General features: G+C 49.5%; 1 protein-coding gene across 1 annotated transcript in view; it reads left to right on the top strand.

Moving 5' to 3' along the window:
• Positions 1-16,725, top strand: part of LYRM4 (LYR motif containing 4) — a 117,518-nt gene extending 100,793 nt beyond the window's left edge. The window contains exon 3 of the mRNA XM_060021601.1: positions 16,270-16,725. Within this exon, the coding sequence (XP_059877584.1) occupies positions 16,270-16,338 (69 nt within the window). The 3' untranslated portion in view covers positions 16,339-16,725. The remainder of the gene's footprint in view (positions 1-16,269) is intronic.
• Positions 16,726-17,368: the final 643 nt, after the last annotated feature.

Raw genomic sequence — 17,368 nt, 5'->3', positions numbered from 1 at the left:
ATCCAGGACTGCATGAAGAAAAAGGTATAAGTTCGGGACAGAGTTATGAAGCCAAGGCATGTGATGATTGCCTCTCGATTATGATTTGCATCCTGCTTTTTCCTTTCCACTCAAATTATATTTGCCAGGTCATTAAATATTCTTCTACAATGTCATTTTTTTTATAACAGTCATTTTTAAAGTGGAAATGTACACGCCAATTAAACCACTTCCGTGGTGTTTAACAGTACCTCTTATCACAATAACACATTTTCAATTTTCTATTTTTAATACTATGGAAAATTTTAAGTTACCCTCAAAAACATCTTAGAACATTACTACAGGGAATGTTTAAGTGGTCTTTTAAGTTTAATACATACCAAAGAAAATAAATAAAACAATTAAAACCTGGAAAACCTGGACTACTAGTTTAGAGTTTAATAAGAATTGGTTATGAGAAGTTGACATTGCAGAATTCTGAAAAAGATATATACTTTTTAAGAGTACAGATACATCTGAGATGTTGTGAACTTATACTGTACAATTAAGGCTTTTTTTTCATTTATTGATTTTTTATTTTTTTAACAACTTTATTGGAGTATCATTGCTTTACAATGTTGTTAGTTTCTGCTGTATAAGAAAATGAATCAGCTATACGTATACATATATCCCCATATCCCCTCCCTCTTGCCTCTCCCTCCCACCCTCCCTACCCCACCACTCTAGATGGTCACAAAGCATGGAGCTGATCTCCCTGTGCTATGCAGCTGCTTCCCACTAGCTATCTGTTTTCAATTTGGTAGTGTATATATGTCCATGCCACTCTCTCACTTCATCCCAGCTTACCCTTCCCCCTCCTCGTGTCCTCAAGTCCATTCTCTACGTCTGCATCTTTATTCCTATCCTGCCCCTAGGTTCATTAGAACCTTTTTTTTTTTTTTTTTTTAGATTCCATATATATGTGTTAGCATATGGTATTTGTTTTTCTCTTTCTGACTTACTTCACTCTGTATGACAAACTCTAGGTCCATCCACCTCACTACAAATAACGTGATTTCGTTTCTTTTTATGGCTGAGTTCATCTATCGATAAACACTTGCGTTGTTCCATGTCCTGGCTATTGTAAATAGTGCTGCAGTGAACATTGTGGTACATGTTGCTTTTTGAATTATGGTTTTCTCAGGGTATATGCCCAGTAGTGGGATTGCTGTGTCATATGGTAGTTCTATTTTTAGTTTTTTAAGGAACCTCCATACTGCTCTCCATAGTGGCTGTATCAATTTACATTCCCACCAACAGTGCAAGAGGGTTCCCTTTTCTCCACACCCTCTCCAGCATTTATTGTTTGTAGAGTTTTTGATGATGGCCATTCTGACTGGCGTGAGATGATATCTCATTGTAGTTTTGATTTGCATTTCTCTAATGATCAGTGATGTTGAGCATCCTTTCATGTGTTTGTTGGCCATCTGTATATCTTCTTTGGAGAAATGTCTATTTAGGTCTTCTGCCCATTTGTGGATTGGGTTGTTTGTTTTCTTGATATTGAGCTGCATGAGCTTCTTGTATATTTTGGAGATTAATCCTTTGTCAGTTGCTTCATTTGGAAATATTTTCTCCCATTCTGAGGGTTGTCTTTTCGTCTTGTTTATGGTTTCCTTTGCTGTGCAAAAGCTTTGAAGTTTCATTAGGTCCCATTTATTTATTTTTGTTTTTATTTCCCTTTCTCTAGGCGGTGGGTCAAAAAGGATCTTGCTGTGACTTAGGTCATAGAGTGGTCTGCCTATGTTTTCCTCTGAGAGTTTTATAGTGTCTGGTCTTACATTTAGGTCTTTAATCCATTTTGAGTTTATGTTTGTGTATGGTGTTAGGGAGTGTTCTAATTTCATTCTTTTACATGTAGCTGTCCAGTTTTCCCAGCACCACTTATTGAAGAGGCTGTCTTCTCTCTGTTGTATACTCTTGCCTCCCTTATCAAAGATAAGGTGACCATATGTGCGTGGGCTTATCTCTGGGCTTTTCTATCGTGTTCCATTGATCTATATTTGTTTTTGTGCCAGTTCCGTACTGTCTTGATTACTGTAGCTTTGTAGTATAGTCTGAAGTCAGGGAGCCTGATTGCTGCAGCTCCTTTTTTCTTTCTCAAGATTGCTTTGGCTGTTCTGGGTCTTTTGTGTTTCCATACAAATTGTTAAATTTTTTGTTCTAGTTCTGTGAAAAATGCCATTGGTAGTTTGATAGGGATTGCACTGCATCTGTAGATTGCTTTGGGTAGTAGAGTCATTTTCACAATGTTGATTCTTCCAATCCAAGAACGTGGTATATCTCTCCATCTGTTTGTATCGGCTTTAATTTCTTTCATCAGTGTCTTATAGTTTTCTGCATACAGGTCTTTTGTGTCCTTAGGTAGGTTTTTTTAATATACATATAAATTTATTTTTTTTATTTATTTATTTCTGGTTGCGTTGGTTCTTCGTCGCTGCACGCGGGCTTTCTCTAGTTGCGGTGAGTAGGGGCTTCTCTTCGTTGCAGTATGCGGGCTTCTCATTGCAGTGGTGTCTCTTGTTGCCGAGCATGGGCTCTAGGTTTGCAGGCTTCAGTAGTTGTGGCATGTAGGCTCTAGAGCACAGGCTCAGTAGTTGTGGCACATGGGCTTAGTTGCTCCGCGGCATGTGGGATCTTCCCAGACCAGGGCTCGAACCCGTGTACCCTGCATTGGCAGGTGGATTCTTAAGCACTGTGCCACCAGGGAAGCCCCTTGGGTAGGTTTATTCCTAGGTATTTTATTCTTTTTGTTGCAGTGGTAAATGGGAGTGTTTCCTTAATTTCTCTTTCAGGTTTTTCATCAGTAGTGTATAGGAATGCAAGAAATTGCTGTGCATTAATTTTGTATCCTGCTACTTTACCAGATTCATTGATTAGCTCTAGTACCTTTCTGGTAGCATCTTTAGGATTCTCTATGTATGGTATCATGTCATCTGCAAACAGTGACAGTTTTACTTCTTTTCTGATTTGGATTCCTTTTATTTCGTTTTCTTCTCTGATTGCTATGGCTAAAAATTCCAAAACTATGTTGAATAATAGTGGTGATAATGGGCAACCTTGTGTTTTTTTCCTTCAATTTGTTAATATGGTGTATCACGTTGATTGATTTGCATATACTGGAGAATTCTTGCATTCCTGGGATAAACCCCACTTGATCGTGCTGTATGATCCTTTTAATGTGCTGTTGGATTCTGTTTGCTAGTATTTTGTTGAGGATTTTTGCATCTATGTTCATCAGTGATATTGGCCTGTAGTTTTCTTTCTTTGTGACATCCTTGTCTGGTTTTGGTATCAGGGTGATGGTGGCCTTGTAGAATGAGTTCGGGAGTGTTCCTCCCTCTGCTATATTTTGGAAGAGTTTGAGAAGGATAGGGGTTAGCTCTTCTCTAAATGTTTGATAGAATTCGCCTGTGAAGCCATCTGGTCCGGGGCTTTTGTTTGTTGGAAGATTTTTAATCACACTTTCAATTTCAGTGCTTGTGATTGGTGTGTTTATGATTTCTATTTCTTCCTGGTTCAGTCTCGGAAGGTTGTGCTTTTCTAAGAATTTATCCATTTCTTCCAGGTTGTCCATTCTATTGGCATATAGTTGCTTGTAGTAGTCTCTCGTGATCGTTTGTATTTCTGCAGTGTCATTTGTTCTCCTTTTTCATTTCTAATTCTGTTGATTTGAGTCTTTTCCCCTTTTTTCTTGATGAGTCTGGCTAATAGTTTATCAATTTTGTTTATCTTCTCAAAGTACAATATCATTTTTAATGACTACATATTAAGGATATGCTTTAAGAGAAAGTTATGGTCACCTCTCTGGCAGCTAAATCAAAAATCTAATAAAAAGTAAATTAACCTGAGAAATGAAAACTCTTTTAAGATTTTCTTTGGCCAAGTGCTTGAATGTACTGGCTTTGCTCTGTTTTGGAGGGAGAATATCAGAGTTCCCCCCTAGAATCTTATTTTTATGAATTTCTCCTTTCATTTCTAATAGTTTTGGCTTTACACGCTCAGCTACTGTCTATTTAGAGCATACAAGTTTACATCTTGTAAACTGCTGCTACATCTTTTTTGTAAATGTTGCTCATTATTCAATTTAGTGCTTTTTAGACTCATCTCTACCTTGTCTACTGTTAATATAAACTGGTAGTTTTTTTCCCCAGAATATGCCTAGTGTATCTTTATTCATCCCTCAATTTTCAGTCTTTATTGCTTGTGTTTCAGGAGTTTTGTCTGTTTTGTTGCCAGTCCCAGCTGGTCCTTTCACATTTCGTGTAACAGCTGATGGAGCTGATTTTGTTCCTTTCATCTCGTTCTGTTATTTATCATGACTGGTTTTCTCTTCTTCGCTTCTTTATTTGTGTTGGTTTTATCCAGTAGCTACTCATGCCGTTTTCCCCTCTTTTACTAGTTTGGGAATTCTGTCCTACTTTTCCATGTCGTTAATGATTGTCTCCTGTAGCCTGATGCTGATAATTAGAAGCATACGTTTTTTTTACTGTTATTTGAAAAAGGATACCTGGTTTTTCCATCAAGACATCCTGTCTCCCTACCTGTGTAAATTTCACAAGCAAGTCCATTCTTCCCAGTTGTTTCTTCCTGAGTCCAAGTGCGCGAACTGTGCACTGCTGGTCCTCCGCCTCTCCCAGCAGCTTTATGTTATAGGCGGCCATTTGGGTCAGGTTTCGTCCATCTGGCTCCTAGATTCCCTTAGGTGTTCTGTTATTTTCCTGTGTCCTCTCACTGGGCTTCAGGTCTGGTCGTTAGCCTACCCTGCATGGCTGCAGTTCCATACGTGACAAAAGGGAAGTGTTCCCCCCTCCCAGGGACTGGTGCCGTAGTGGTGGCCGCAGCTGCCTGTCTTCACGTCCCAGGTCCCCTAATGCAATCCCAACTCACGAGCAGAGAGCGTCAGCCTCGTTCTCCAGCCCCTCCTTGACTGACAGAGCTCACTGACAAGAGGCCAGTGTCAGGTGGACCTCGTCCGGCCACACCCCTACCAGAGTCCCCAGGGCTGGCCTCCAGGCCCTGCATGGTCCCCTGCAGGTCCTTTTCGGGGGGAGGTTCTCACAAGCTCATCCTGCCACAGCCCAGCTGCCCCACTTGCCTCCAAGACTCATGACTGTCTCGGGCGGGAAGGCGAAGCCGGGAGGGGAGGGGAGCGTGGCGTACTCGGGTCCCCAGGTGCCCCGAGCCCCTCCCTCCGTGCTCTCAGTAGAGAGAATGCAGACTCAGCCGGTTTTGTGGTGGGAGCCGGGAACCTAGCTAGTCAGCACCACCTCCAAGAGTGCTGGCCTCCCGCTTCCCTTCAGCAGGGCCCGCGCCTTGGGCAGGCACCTCCTTCTCTTGGCATCATTCGTTGTTCAGCAGGGATTGACTGAGGCACGCTCCTAGGCACGAGGCGGGGGTGAGGATTCAGTGTGAGCGAGCAGAAAAACCACATGTGACCAGAGAGGGATGATTCTAGCTGCTGAGCGGGGGTGGGCTGGGCGGGGCAAGGCCCTGTCTCCTCCTCGCAGCCGCTGCGTCAGTGGGGTCACAAAAGGTATCCCCCGGGCCGCGTTATGAGGACCAGCCTCCAGCTTCTCACTGGAGGGTGGTAAGGAAGCTGACTCCACACTGCTAGGTGCTAGGTGCCAGGGGCACGAAGAGGACAGAGCCCCTGCTTTCCAGGAGCTCTCCGCCTCCTGTGAGACAGAGGAGTAAACCCATCCGGAATAAAGGCAGCGCGGTGTGGGTGTGGCTGGGACTAGGGCTGGGACCTGCAGAAGGCCACGCCCACCGCAGGGTTTCCCAGAGCCTTCAGGCCGCATCCCAGGTCTGCTCCTTTGTGCCTGTGGGAGAGCCCCGCGGGGACCTCGCTGGGCATGAGCAATGCCTACAGAGCCAGGCTGTGAGCCTACTGGCAGAGCCGGGCTGGGACGCGGGGCAGGGGGCGCTTCCTAGGCAGGGACGCTGATCTCAGGACAAAGTCCGCCAGCTGCTCTTTTCTGCAGTCGTGCTGGTTACGCAGTGGGGTCGTTATCTCAGCCCATCTGTGAGAGAGGGACATTTCTGAGGTCATACTTTTAGTCCAATTGGATGCATAAGTAAAGGGGGGGAGGAACAAGTGGAAAAGAGAAAAAAGGCAAAAAACACGTGAACTTATTAAAGTAATATATCTTCCAGGAAAAACACTTTTCTCCAAAATCTTGAAAAGGGGTGGGCGGGTAGACGAACCCTACCCTGGAATTGATCGTGTTTTCAGCTGAGCTACTGGAAATGAGACCGAACCTAGAGCTATGGAAACACGCTGTTGGCCGTTTACAGTTGTGCAGGCTGCGTGGACACGTGGGGACACGTGTGTGGTATGAGGGTTCTAGGTTAGGAACACAGACTGTACGTGTACGTGATCATTTGTGAACAGTGTCTTCCAGCTTTTCAAATGTAAACGTGACGAAATTGGTACTTAGAAATAAAAATAAAGTTGATTTGGGGTGGTGGGATTACGGTTGATTTTTTTTTTTTTATTTCTTTTCATGCTGGGTTTATAAACCACCATGTATTCATAGAACTAACTGAGACTGAAAGGATTAGAATTTAGAGATTTGCTTCAAGTCAAAGTACTACATATGAACCCTGTGATGTTGGGTAAAGTAACTTTACCTCATAGACCCTCATCTCTTTAACTAAAAGAGACATGAGGACGACACCCACCTGCTCTACGCACCTTGTAAGAATGAGGTGAGCCGATAGAGCGCATACAACCGTGTAAACCGTCAAGTGCTGGAGAGAGTTTAGCTATTACTGTGTCACACACAGAAGTATGAAGCTGTCCTATTCCTAGTAAAATGACTGTAGTCCAAGTTCTCCAAAGCAGTGGCAGTGAAGAAGGCCTGTCTGCTGGATTGCAGGTGCCTTAACAGAACAGAACGGTCCCAGGCTCTTTTTAAAATCAACCGTGGCAAAAAGTTGGGGCAGGAAGATTCATTTCCGCGCACTTTCCCCTTCGCAGTTCAAGGTGAGCACGTTTAAGAGACAGTCTGCGTGCTTCAGAGAAAAGCCGTGTGCACCGAGGCCATCTCCCCAAGGTGGGGGGAGGAGGCTGCCGCAGTGGCGAGAAGCTCCTCTGGGCTTCCTTCTCCCCGGGGAGCCAGGGGGGCACGGAAGGAGGTAGGTGGAGGTGGCCCTGTGCAGGCTCGCCCGGGCAATCTGGCCTGTGCACCGTGTCGCCCGCTGCTGCAGCCTGTCCTGCTCTGGGGCAAGTGAAAGCCGGCCCAGGGGAGGAGAGCCGCATGGCCTGGCCACTGCTGAGTGCTGGCCGGGCGTCTGCAGCTTGTGATTCAGAGGCCTGGTTCTTTCCCCTGTTGTGGAGTCAAACTGGCAGTTGGCTTCTTGATGCCACTGCCCACAGCAGGTTATTCGGGGACCAGTTATTTCATCCACCGGGACAGCATCCACCTCGCAGTAGGTCTCCAAGGTCTGTACTGTCGGTTACGTAGTGGAGACCAGTAGTGGGCACAGCAGCCCACGGTCCTGACGTTGAAGTTGATGCTTCCGTTTGGGCATCAGTAGGGTCCCTCTGGTATCAATTCTTTGCTTCCTGGGTGTCTAATTGGAGAGTGTGTTCAGTAGCCGGGCTCCAGGGACAGAGCTAAGGCTGTGTACGGTGAGTCCTCATGTCCTACAAGGGCCTGGGAGGTGAGATTGTTAAGAGAAAGCCCCCCGCCCTCTCCTTGACCCTGTGAGCACTGAGGATACCCAGGGGCCGCCTCCCTGGGCTGGCACTGAAAGGGAAGGCCCAGCTTACTGTCCCGTCAGACCCGTGGCATCATTTCAGGCTCTGGCTCTGGCCTTCCCTTTCTCTCTCATCCAGAATAACTTCCTGATGGCCCGAAATCTGGCCGTTCTGTCCAGCTGTCTTCACATCCCCTCTGCGGAATACTGGGAGGAAAGCAGACGTGGGCCTCACGGTCAGTAGCCTGTCGCTGAAAACTCTGCATCCCTTTTCAGTAACAGCCCAAACCTATACCCCAGAGTCCCGGCCCCAGAGCTGATGGTCAGATGTTTACCCACCAGGGCAGCACAGGCATTGGCCCATCAGAATGAAAGCTGGCCAAGCTGGATCTGGAAAGTAGTCCACCAAGCCAGATGGGGACCCCAGCGCGAGGCCCAAGCCTCCTGGAAGGGGGAGACCGGGTGGCAGAGGGGGGGTCGGAGCAGCAGTCAGGTGCCGAGTGTGGAAGTAGTTCAGCGTTTTCACAAGTGTGGCCCTTACCAGCTGAAAGTCAGCCTTGCCCTGTCTCCCGGCCAGCAGGGACCCTGTGCTTCGAGGGGTCTCCTTCCTCCAGACATCCCTGAGAATCCCCAAGTGTCCTTTCACATACGCTGAAGTGTCTCCTAGACCCTGCCAAGTTGGGGCCTGTGGAAGACGGCGGCTCTCCGGGGCTGAGTCACATCGAGCAGGGGCACGACTTCACTGCCCGGCAGTGTTGGCGGCCCTTGTCCCCACCGTCCAGGACCAGCTCCTCAGGGGCTTCCAGGAGCTCGTGGGCTTCTCAGGGCTGGGGATGGACGGGGGCGTGTGTGCTGGGTTGGGGCCCGGCCTGGCATCGCTTCTTAGCATCTGGGCCCACTGCTCCCTCTGCGAGTCTGCCGGGCACTTTGGTTCGTGATGGTGTTTGTCTCGGTGTCCACTGGGCTGCTCTTTCAACCTAACTTCGGAGTGAGGAAGACAGAAGGGAGCCCAGTTAATCAGATGTGCTGGGGTATGTCGGCCCCAGTGTTGTTTAAGGAAGCTCCCAAGCCCTGGGAAAGTGAGGGCATTGCTCACCGTCTGTTCCAGTGTCCCTGCATATTACCCAGCAGGTCCCAGCGGGGCTGGGAGCAAAGGAAGACAAGGCAGCTGTTCGAAAGAAAGAAGGAGGTCTGTGCGTCCTGACACGAAAGGATGCTGAGCTTGAAAAGTAGCTTGCAGGAGAACGCACGGACTGTGATTCCTCATTTGTTTGTCTCTGTTGTTTGCCCCCCACTTCGCGCATGAGGGTCCTGGCCTGGCCGCTGGCTGTGGTGGCCTGAGGCCCACGTGCAGGGCTGAGGGGCACCGAGCCAGGCAGCAGCGTGACCTCTGACGGACTTGTCTCTGGCAGCTTGCCGGGGCTCTCGTTGTCGCCGTCCCGGGGAAGTGCTGCTTTCACTCTGACATGACGCTCGGGCCCTGGGCTCTGCCCGCTTCCAAGAAGGGCTTGGTGACCGAGTTGCTGGTGCTGACCTGCCGCTGGGTGGCTTTCGCCTGCAGAGCTTCCCCACCCACGCCGGGGGACTGCAGGCCACTGGCCAGCAGACTGTCTCTGGTGTCCCCTCGTGGCCAGCGAGTGTGAGTGTGGAGGGGGACGGCCAGCACCCGTCTCCTGCTTCACCCCGAGCAGTGCCCGGCAGCTGCAGAGAGCAGGTGCGGAGGGGGACGGAGGACACAGCCCCGGCCCTCGCTGACAGTGTGGCGTTTAGAGCGACACTGTGGGCTGCGGGGACGCTTCCTCCCCCACCTGGTCTCACAGCCTCTGCTCCACGTTCTGGAAGGGCTGGGCCCAAAGTGCACCTGGCGGGGAAATATCAACCCTGGGTTTTGTTTGGTTTTGGGGGTCGTATTCACTCACTGGGGGAAAAAATCTGACCGTAATTTTAGAATAATAATGATGAAGCCCTTAGATCAGCAGTCCTGCTCGCTCAGGGGAGTGAGTCAGTAGCAAGAGAGACGTGACTGCACCGTCACCCCGTGTCCCTCCTGAGAAACTCAAGAGTGGCCCAGGCCGCATGTGTCCTGGAAAGCTGGCCCTGCGGTTCGGGGCCTCGTCCTTGTTGGGACCCGCTGCCTCACGTGCGTGTCTGTTCCTGCAGAGGGGACCCCTGCCGGCCGCCCTCCACTTCAGGCTCCTTTGCGGCCACAGTCCTCTGAGACCCGTTAAAATGGTCTGATTTCCTTTACTCTCGTGGCCTGGAAAACGAAAGAAACCATCACATTATAGCCTGCTTTTTTCTTGTAACTGAACATCAGCCGTGCAGAAAAGCACCAGAATGGCCCAGAAATCTGACAACAGTTGATAAGAGGGCAACCATGTAATTCATCATCCAGACTGGGCCCCTCGAGGCGAAAGAGACCCCGTTAGCAATCAGGCTGGGGTCCTCTGTGTGAACTGGACATGTGGCCACGCCAGTGAGAGTGCACACACCTGCACCTGTGTTCTCTCTTGTCCCAACAAGCAACGGCGAAACACAGTAGCTATTAAACGGAACATGGGATTTAGGGAAGAGATATGAATTTGTTCATCACTCTGCCAGGAGCATCACAGAGGAAATAAGAGGTCAGCTGCTCACCACTGCCCTCCACAATAGGCATAGCCAGTATCTGAACTTCAAGGCCACAGAGCAGAGTGGAAGGGGGTTGGGGGGAGCACAGAGACTCTTCCCTGGGTTATTTGAACGGACCTCCTTTCTAGTTGTCGGCTGAATTTTCACACATCTAGTTTGAGTGCTTCAGGTGTTCTCCCATTGCACGAGACCATAGCAAAATTACAAGTAGCAAAGTTATGTTACTATATGTGAGCATTTTTAGAGGAAGACCATGCAACCTATATTCTTAAGTTTTGGTTTCATAATATCTCTTGTTCCTAAACAGAAAAGACTGGGAAAAATTATATATAAGGTTCAGGAATCTCTTTCATTTTGCTCTTTAAAAATTATTAGGAAGCACGAAGTATGATAAAAATGGGTTATTTGAAAAATGTTTGTTAGGGCACGTGACTTGACTAAGGCTGTGACAGTGACTCTCTGCACTGGGATCTCACTGGAGAGAATTACTGTGTGAATTGCAGGCAGCGTGGAAAGCTGTCTGACGTTGTTATGAAACAGAGGGGGCTATAGGGGCCACAGACGGACGACCTGCTCACCTTCACGGCACGGGCAGGCAGTCGGCAGAACCTGCAGGCTGACAAAGATTCATTATCTTGGTGGCTTAAAGGTTGCGGGGGAGGCTTCCAGAGCCCCGATCAAGTGCAGCTGCCCCAGGAAGGTGTGATACCATTAAAACACGCCTCACAGTCTGGGTGTGTCAGGAGGCACTCAAAGGCACAGCACAGATACAGTGCATCTTCGTGAAGAGCCTGAGCTGCTGGACAACGTGGGAAACATTTTTATATTAAAATGAGCATAAACACAGCGTAGAGCAGAATACACCAGTTCCGTGAAAGTCACCAGGAGACTTTCCAAGGGCTGCTCCAGTTGCTGCAGCCGCTTCAGCAAGCCCCAGACCCCCATGAGTACGATTTTGTGAACAAAATGCTACTTCTGGATGACAGGGTCTGTCTTCTAACTCTCCTGTTCTGTTCATTTCTCTCTTTTAACTGAATCCCCAAAATGCTTTAATGTCTTCCTTTTCAAAATGTTCTTTTTTATTCTTGACTTCATATTGAGTCAAATAAACATTTCATTTTCTCAAGTAATTCAAAAAAAATCCTGTTGGGATTTTTATTATCATTGTGTTAAATATAATTTGGCAAAAGGTTGACATTTTTGTATGACTTAGTCTCTCCATGAACATGCTGTGTCATTTTATTCAAACTTATTTTGTATTTCTAAGGTGTGCAGTAAACCACACACATTTCTTACTAAGGTTGTATCCAGGCGTGTTGGGTTTTTTTGTGGGACGGTTGCTGCTGCCTTTTCTCATTATGTTTTCAGTGTGATCCACTGCGAAATGGAAGAAGGGCATGTCCATTTGAGCAATTACAGGCCTTCCAAGTACAGAAATTAAACACCAAAGGTAGAGTTTGCCTATAAAAGCCTTTAAATCGATGATGATAGTGTTATATTGTCCTCGTAAGTTTGTCCTGAGAGCAAAAGAATCAAATAGTTTTTTTTTTTTTGGCTGTATCGGGTCTTCGTTACTGCATGTGGGCTTTCTCTAGTTGCGGCGAGCGGGGGCTACTCTTCCTTGCAGTGCGCGGGCTTCTCACTGCGGTGGCTTCTCTTGTTGCGGAGCACAGGCTCCAGGCGCGCGGGCTTCAGTAGTTATGGCACACGGGCTCAGTAGTTGTGGCACACGGGCCCTAGAGCACAGGCTCAGTGATCATGGCTTAGTTGCTCCGTGGCGTGTGGGATCTTCCTGGACCAGGGCTCGAACCCGTGTCCCCTGCATTGGCAGGTGGACTCTTAACCACTGGACCACCAGGGAAGCCCCCCGCATGCTGTTCTTATTTAATCCTCCCAACAGCATAAAGGCATCTGATAGATTTGGGCCTAGGAAGTGTCTGGGGCCGTCGATACCTTTTCTTCAAGTCCAGTCGTGTGATTCTCACAACAGCCCCGTGACATAGGCAGTGAGCATCAGACGCCCACACTGAGCCCCGCCGCTCCGAGTCTAAGCCAGGTTGAGATGTGTTGCACGGGAGACGCTCCTGGCTTCAGAGGAGAAAGCAGTGAGGACCTGAGACCCTGGACTACGTTTCGTTCCCTGGATCGTGCTCCTCCCTCCCCAGCAGGTTATTGGTCTGATGAGTCCCAGAGCTCATACGTGTTTCAGGGCCATCCAGTCATCCCATCTACTTGCGGTTGAGTCATTTGTCTGTTTCTCTAATGAAGTCTAATGCCATCTCCCAGAGTTTATAGAGCAAAAGTGTGTTTGGCTCTAATGACCCATTTGTGCGTGGTGATAGTCTGGCGTGGGGTGGAGGTCAGCTTGGTCCTGGAGGGGCCGTAGATTGCAGCTGTGATTGCACTTGCTCGCCTCCTGACCACTTCCCCTCACCCGCTGCTGGAGCGACTTGCTCCATCATTAGCACTGCAGGCTGCCCGCCCCCCCTCAATGTGAGCTGACACAGTTTACAGCCCAAACAAGTGTGACAGAACTGTTACACCAACGTTTATTGCCTCATCTCGACAGCCCTTGTGGAGATGACTTTAATGCTTACTCCCTGTGTGAACTGAGTCTTTCCCTTACCCCTCCTGTTACTGCTCTGGGTTAATCCCTGTAGCCCTGGATTACAGCTTTAAACCCCTGCTGAGCCACGTTTAAATCGTGTGGTTTTGCTTAATGGTGAGAGAGCATTCTCGTTACAGTAAACGGCCCGTCGCTATTTTTATTGACGCGCCTGTATCAATTCTGTATTTCCACTGGTAGCTCTTCCACCAAAGCACGTCATAATCACTTACTGACCAGATGTTAGAGTGAGTGGACACGTAGAGCCTTATAACCAGGGGTACCAGACCCCGGTGTTGTTAGTTACCACATCCTTACCGAGCAGGCCGGCGGGCCTGGCGCTGCCCTGGACTCTGCTGGGAAGGCAGCAGAGCCAAGCGGAGCGCGAGCCCCTGCCTCCTCCCACTCCGCCAGTCTCCATGCCGAGGAGCTGACACAGGCACACAAGTCGTGATAGGACAAGGCTGCGTGAGTGCCCCCCGGGTGGCGCAGATATTGCAATAAGTGTTCCCAGGAGAGAGAGAGCCCCTTCTGCAGAGGGGACCCAGGGGAGCTTCAGCGGTCGACTCAAAGGGTGGGTGGGCTTCTGCGTGGTGGGCGTGGGTCCACATGAGCCTGAGGGACAGACAGATGGGACCAAGGTCTCCTGGCGCCAGTGAGAAGCTCATGATCACGAGAGGGTGCCGGCCATGCGAGGAGTGTGCATAGCAGACCAGGGGGCCTGCACAGATAGAAACATGTTCATCTTCGTGCTCTCTTAAAACCATTAAGATCTGTTTTCATTCAGTTTTTTCCCCCAAAGGCCATAGAAGTGTTGTTTCTGAGTGGCATTTTTAAAATCTTATTCATACTTTGGTCAAAGTGGACTCTACGTTTGAAGGTTTGTTTTGACCTAAAAGTTTCCTAAAACTTGAGCTCTTTGAATCGCCCCAGTGCAGCTTTCTCTGGAGCTTTTCGTGGAGCTGACTGGGACCAGGTCACCTCATACCGCTGTGTTTCTTGCGAGTGCACCTACCCACCAAAGGCTCCACCCTTTAGATTGCCGACCATGAGAAACAAATGCCGCGTTGACTGTGCTGGTGGGGCCTCTGTTAGGGGGGCCGCACAGGAGAGCCATCCAGACGGCGGCCGTGGGCGCTCATGGTGTCCACAGTGAGTTGGGTGGGAAGACACGTGTTTGTTCTGGGACGCGATCAACACACTGCCGAACCTTCAAACAGTCCACCAAAGGGAGTGTCAGTTGCCGAGCAAATGCACACTTTTGGGAAGTTGTTTTGCTAGATCCATCAGGAACCATAAAAATATTTGTACCTGTTTACCCACTAATCCCACTTCTAGAAACCTTTTGTAAGAAAAGAGAATCGGAGATGCTGTGAAAGGTTCATACATGAGAATGGTAATCCCAGGACTAAGCAGGAACTCTGCAAGTGCTCATCACGTGAGAATGATCACATAAATTACCATGCATCTCTACAATGCACTTTATCAGTTACTGAAGATAGCCTTTCAAAGACTATTTAATGACATAAGGATATAAAGCTTTGAAAAGCGAGTTATGATTACAAATTTAAATATTCTGTTTATATATACACACATACAGTTTAAATGTATAAGTGAATTAAAAGACCAGACAGAAAAAATGCTAAAATATTAATAGCCACATACTCTAAACCAAATATTGTGGGACAAAAGAAGACCTTTATAAGTCCCAGTGTGGTTTTCTTTAAACTTTAGAAATTCACAGACTGTCTGTTAATGGTGCCTTCCCAGGTGACAGAGACATTGTTTCCACTTATCCTAGGGCACAGCACACCTTCTTGTCTGCAGTGACCTTTTTATCGATAGTCATATAGTCTACACTTAAAATTCACAATATACATTCACATCAGTTACGGTTTGGTTTAGTTGTATATAACAAGAAACCCAAATAACAGTAGCTTTAAAAATGTGGCGGTTTATTTTTCTCTCGTGTAAAAGAAAAGTTGGCATTAAGCCGGTAAGTTGGCTGGTGTGATGGCTCCCTGGCCATCAAGAACCCAGGCACCTCCCTCCTGCCTCTCATCTTCCGCGTGTGGCCCCATATCCCACTCACCTCGTAGTGCTAGACGGCTGCTGATGTTCCAGCCATCAGGTTACAGTTGCCTCCCTCCTTGTCTGTCTCCCTCCTGGACTCTGAGCTTCCTGAGGGCAGGGATGGGTCTCCAGCCTCACCCAAGCACAGTCCCAGTACGGGAGGTGCCCGCCATTCATCTGTGGCCCAGCCGGGGCTGGGCTGCCCTTCACACCTCCTCCAGGACTTGCCGGGGCTTTCATTCAACAAATGCCCGTGCATTGTCTCTGCTGCAGAGCCCTCTGCTCTCCGCTTCCTTTTCTCATTCCTTTGTCAGTGGTCGCAGGACTGCAGGACCCAGGGCCACAGCATGCCTGGGTCACCTGCCCTGCCTTTGAGGGGCTCCCAGGCAGACCTGAATGAGCACATGACCTCACACAGGCCCTGGGCACAGACCACCCAGGTGGTCCAGGCAGGCTGCAAGGTAGGGACAGCAGACTTCACAGCCTCCCTCACGGCTGCTGCCGGCTGTAAGACACGTTAGGAGGCAGAGAGCCGGCCCCTCAGGAGGTGACAGGAAGCCCGTTACACCTTCCACCGCTGCAGCACAGGCATCCTCGCCTCTGTGTCCACAGTGACGTCCCCTGGCAGGTTCCCCAGCTGCCCCCAGGGCTCTTGTACCACGTAGGTGCCAACTGTGTTGAGGGTCCAAAGGCTGTTGGAGCAGCAAAGGACGTGAAGATCAGCTGGGAGCAGCCCTGTAGCCCTCATCCCACAGGTGAGGATGCTGAGACCAGAGGGAGGAGGTGGCCAGCGTGACAGGTGAGTGGCAGAGCAGGGGTACAGCTGTGCTTCCTCTGCCCCAGCGTGGACAGAGCTCACTAGTGCCTTACGGTGAAAGTCCATCCTTGCGGAAGAAACAGTCCTAAAGGCCAGAAATCCTGTTGGGTGAGGAGCTGCTGTGCACAGGTCTGGCTGGGTCTCACCTGGCTCAGGACAGCCCGCGGTCGGGACCATCCCAGGGGCGAGCAGGAACAAGTGGGAATCTCCCACGGTTCCCACAGTGCGGGAAGTGGGGTGGGACAGTGCCGGGAATTAGCAGAAGCGAAGCTGGTGACTGCACTCCGCCCCACAGTGCCGTTTCCAGAACGACGTCCTGTGACGGTGCACATCTGCACCTAAATGTAGAAACGCACTTCTGAGCTTCACGGCTAACGGAGCCCGTGGTTCTTGATCTGTGTCTTCTCTTTGCCTCCAGGTACACATTGGCCAAATGTATTCGACTGACAAGCTCATCATTGAGAATCAAGAGAAGCCCAGGACCTAGGGAGCCGGGACCAGCCACCACCAGCAGCCGTGGACCACTTTCAGCATCCATCCTGCTTGGCAAGGGCACTCCCAGCAGACCACAAGTGGCCTCCCACATCAGCTTTAAACAGCTTCTCACTCTGCCTGATGAACTGAGCAAGGTTCCCGTTCTCCTGCAGCCTTAGCGACAAGGGGTGGCTGTCTCTCCCTGGTTCAAGTGTTAGAATGAAGAGCTGGAGCTCCTCAGGAGAATGCCGTGTATTACTGCGTCTCCTCCAGCCCAGCCCTCCTGGTAGCTCCTCAGCACTTGTATACAGCATTCCCAGAGTTTGTTTCTTGGTCCTTGACAATAAAAAGAAGGTCCCTAGGCCTCTATACCGGACGCGCCCATCATGGTTAATGCCCTTCTGTTTCCTGCTGGTTGGCCGGTCAGTGGGGAGACCAACAGGGAGGGTCCAGCCCTGAGCTGAGTCCCCCCTTTGCAAAGGCAAGTCCAAGCACAAGTAGAGATTTGGGGGCAGCGTGGAGTAGGGCAGAGCTGAAACGGTAAAGGGTGCGCCCTGCAATTCAGACCTGGGCCCAGTGCAACAGCAGAGGTGGTCTGTGTGTGGATGCACACCTGGGGACAGGTACGTACAACCTGCTGTCAGACTGTGGTCTCGGGATTGGCGACGTCAGCCCCACCGGGGAGCTTGCTGGAAGCGCAGAATCTCAAGCCCCACCCCCAAACCTTTTGAATCGGAATCTTCAGTCTGACACACCCCAGGAGACTCCAATATACACCGAGGTTTGAGACATGCATCCCAGATCTCACTTACTGAGTCAGAATCACCTGGAGAGACAGAGAGTTTTTTTGTTTTGTTTTGTTTTGAGGTACGCGGGCCTCTCACTGTTGTGGCCTCTCCCGTTGCGGAGCACAGGCTCCGGACGCGCAGGCTCAGCAGCCATGGCTCACGGGCCCAGCCGCTCCGCGGCATGTGGGATATTCCCGGACCGGGGCACGAACCCGTGTCCCCTGCATCGGCAGGCGGACTCTCAACCACTGCGCC

This window comes from Delphinus delphis, chromosome 10, assembly GCF_949987515.2.
Source record: "Delphinus delphis chromosome 10, mDelDel1.2, whole genome shotgun sequence".
Lineage (NCBI taxonomy): Eukaryota > Metazoa > Chordata > Mammalia > Artiodactyla > Delphinidae > Delphinus > Delphinus delphis.
This window is presented reverse-complemented; position numbering and strand designations above follow the sequence as displayed.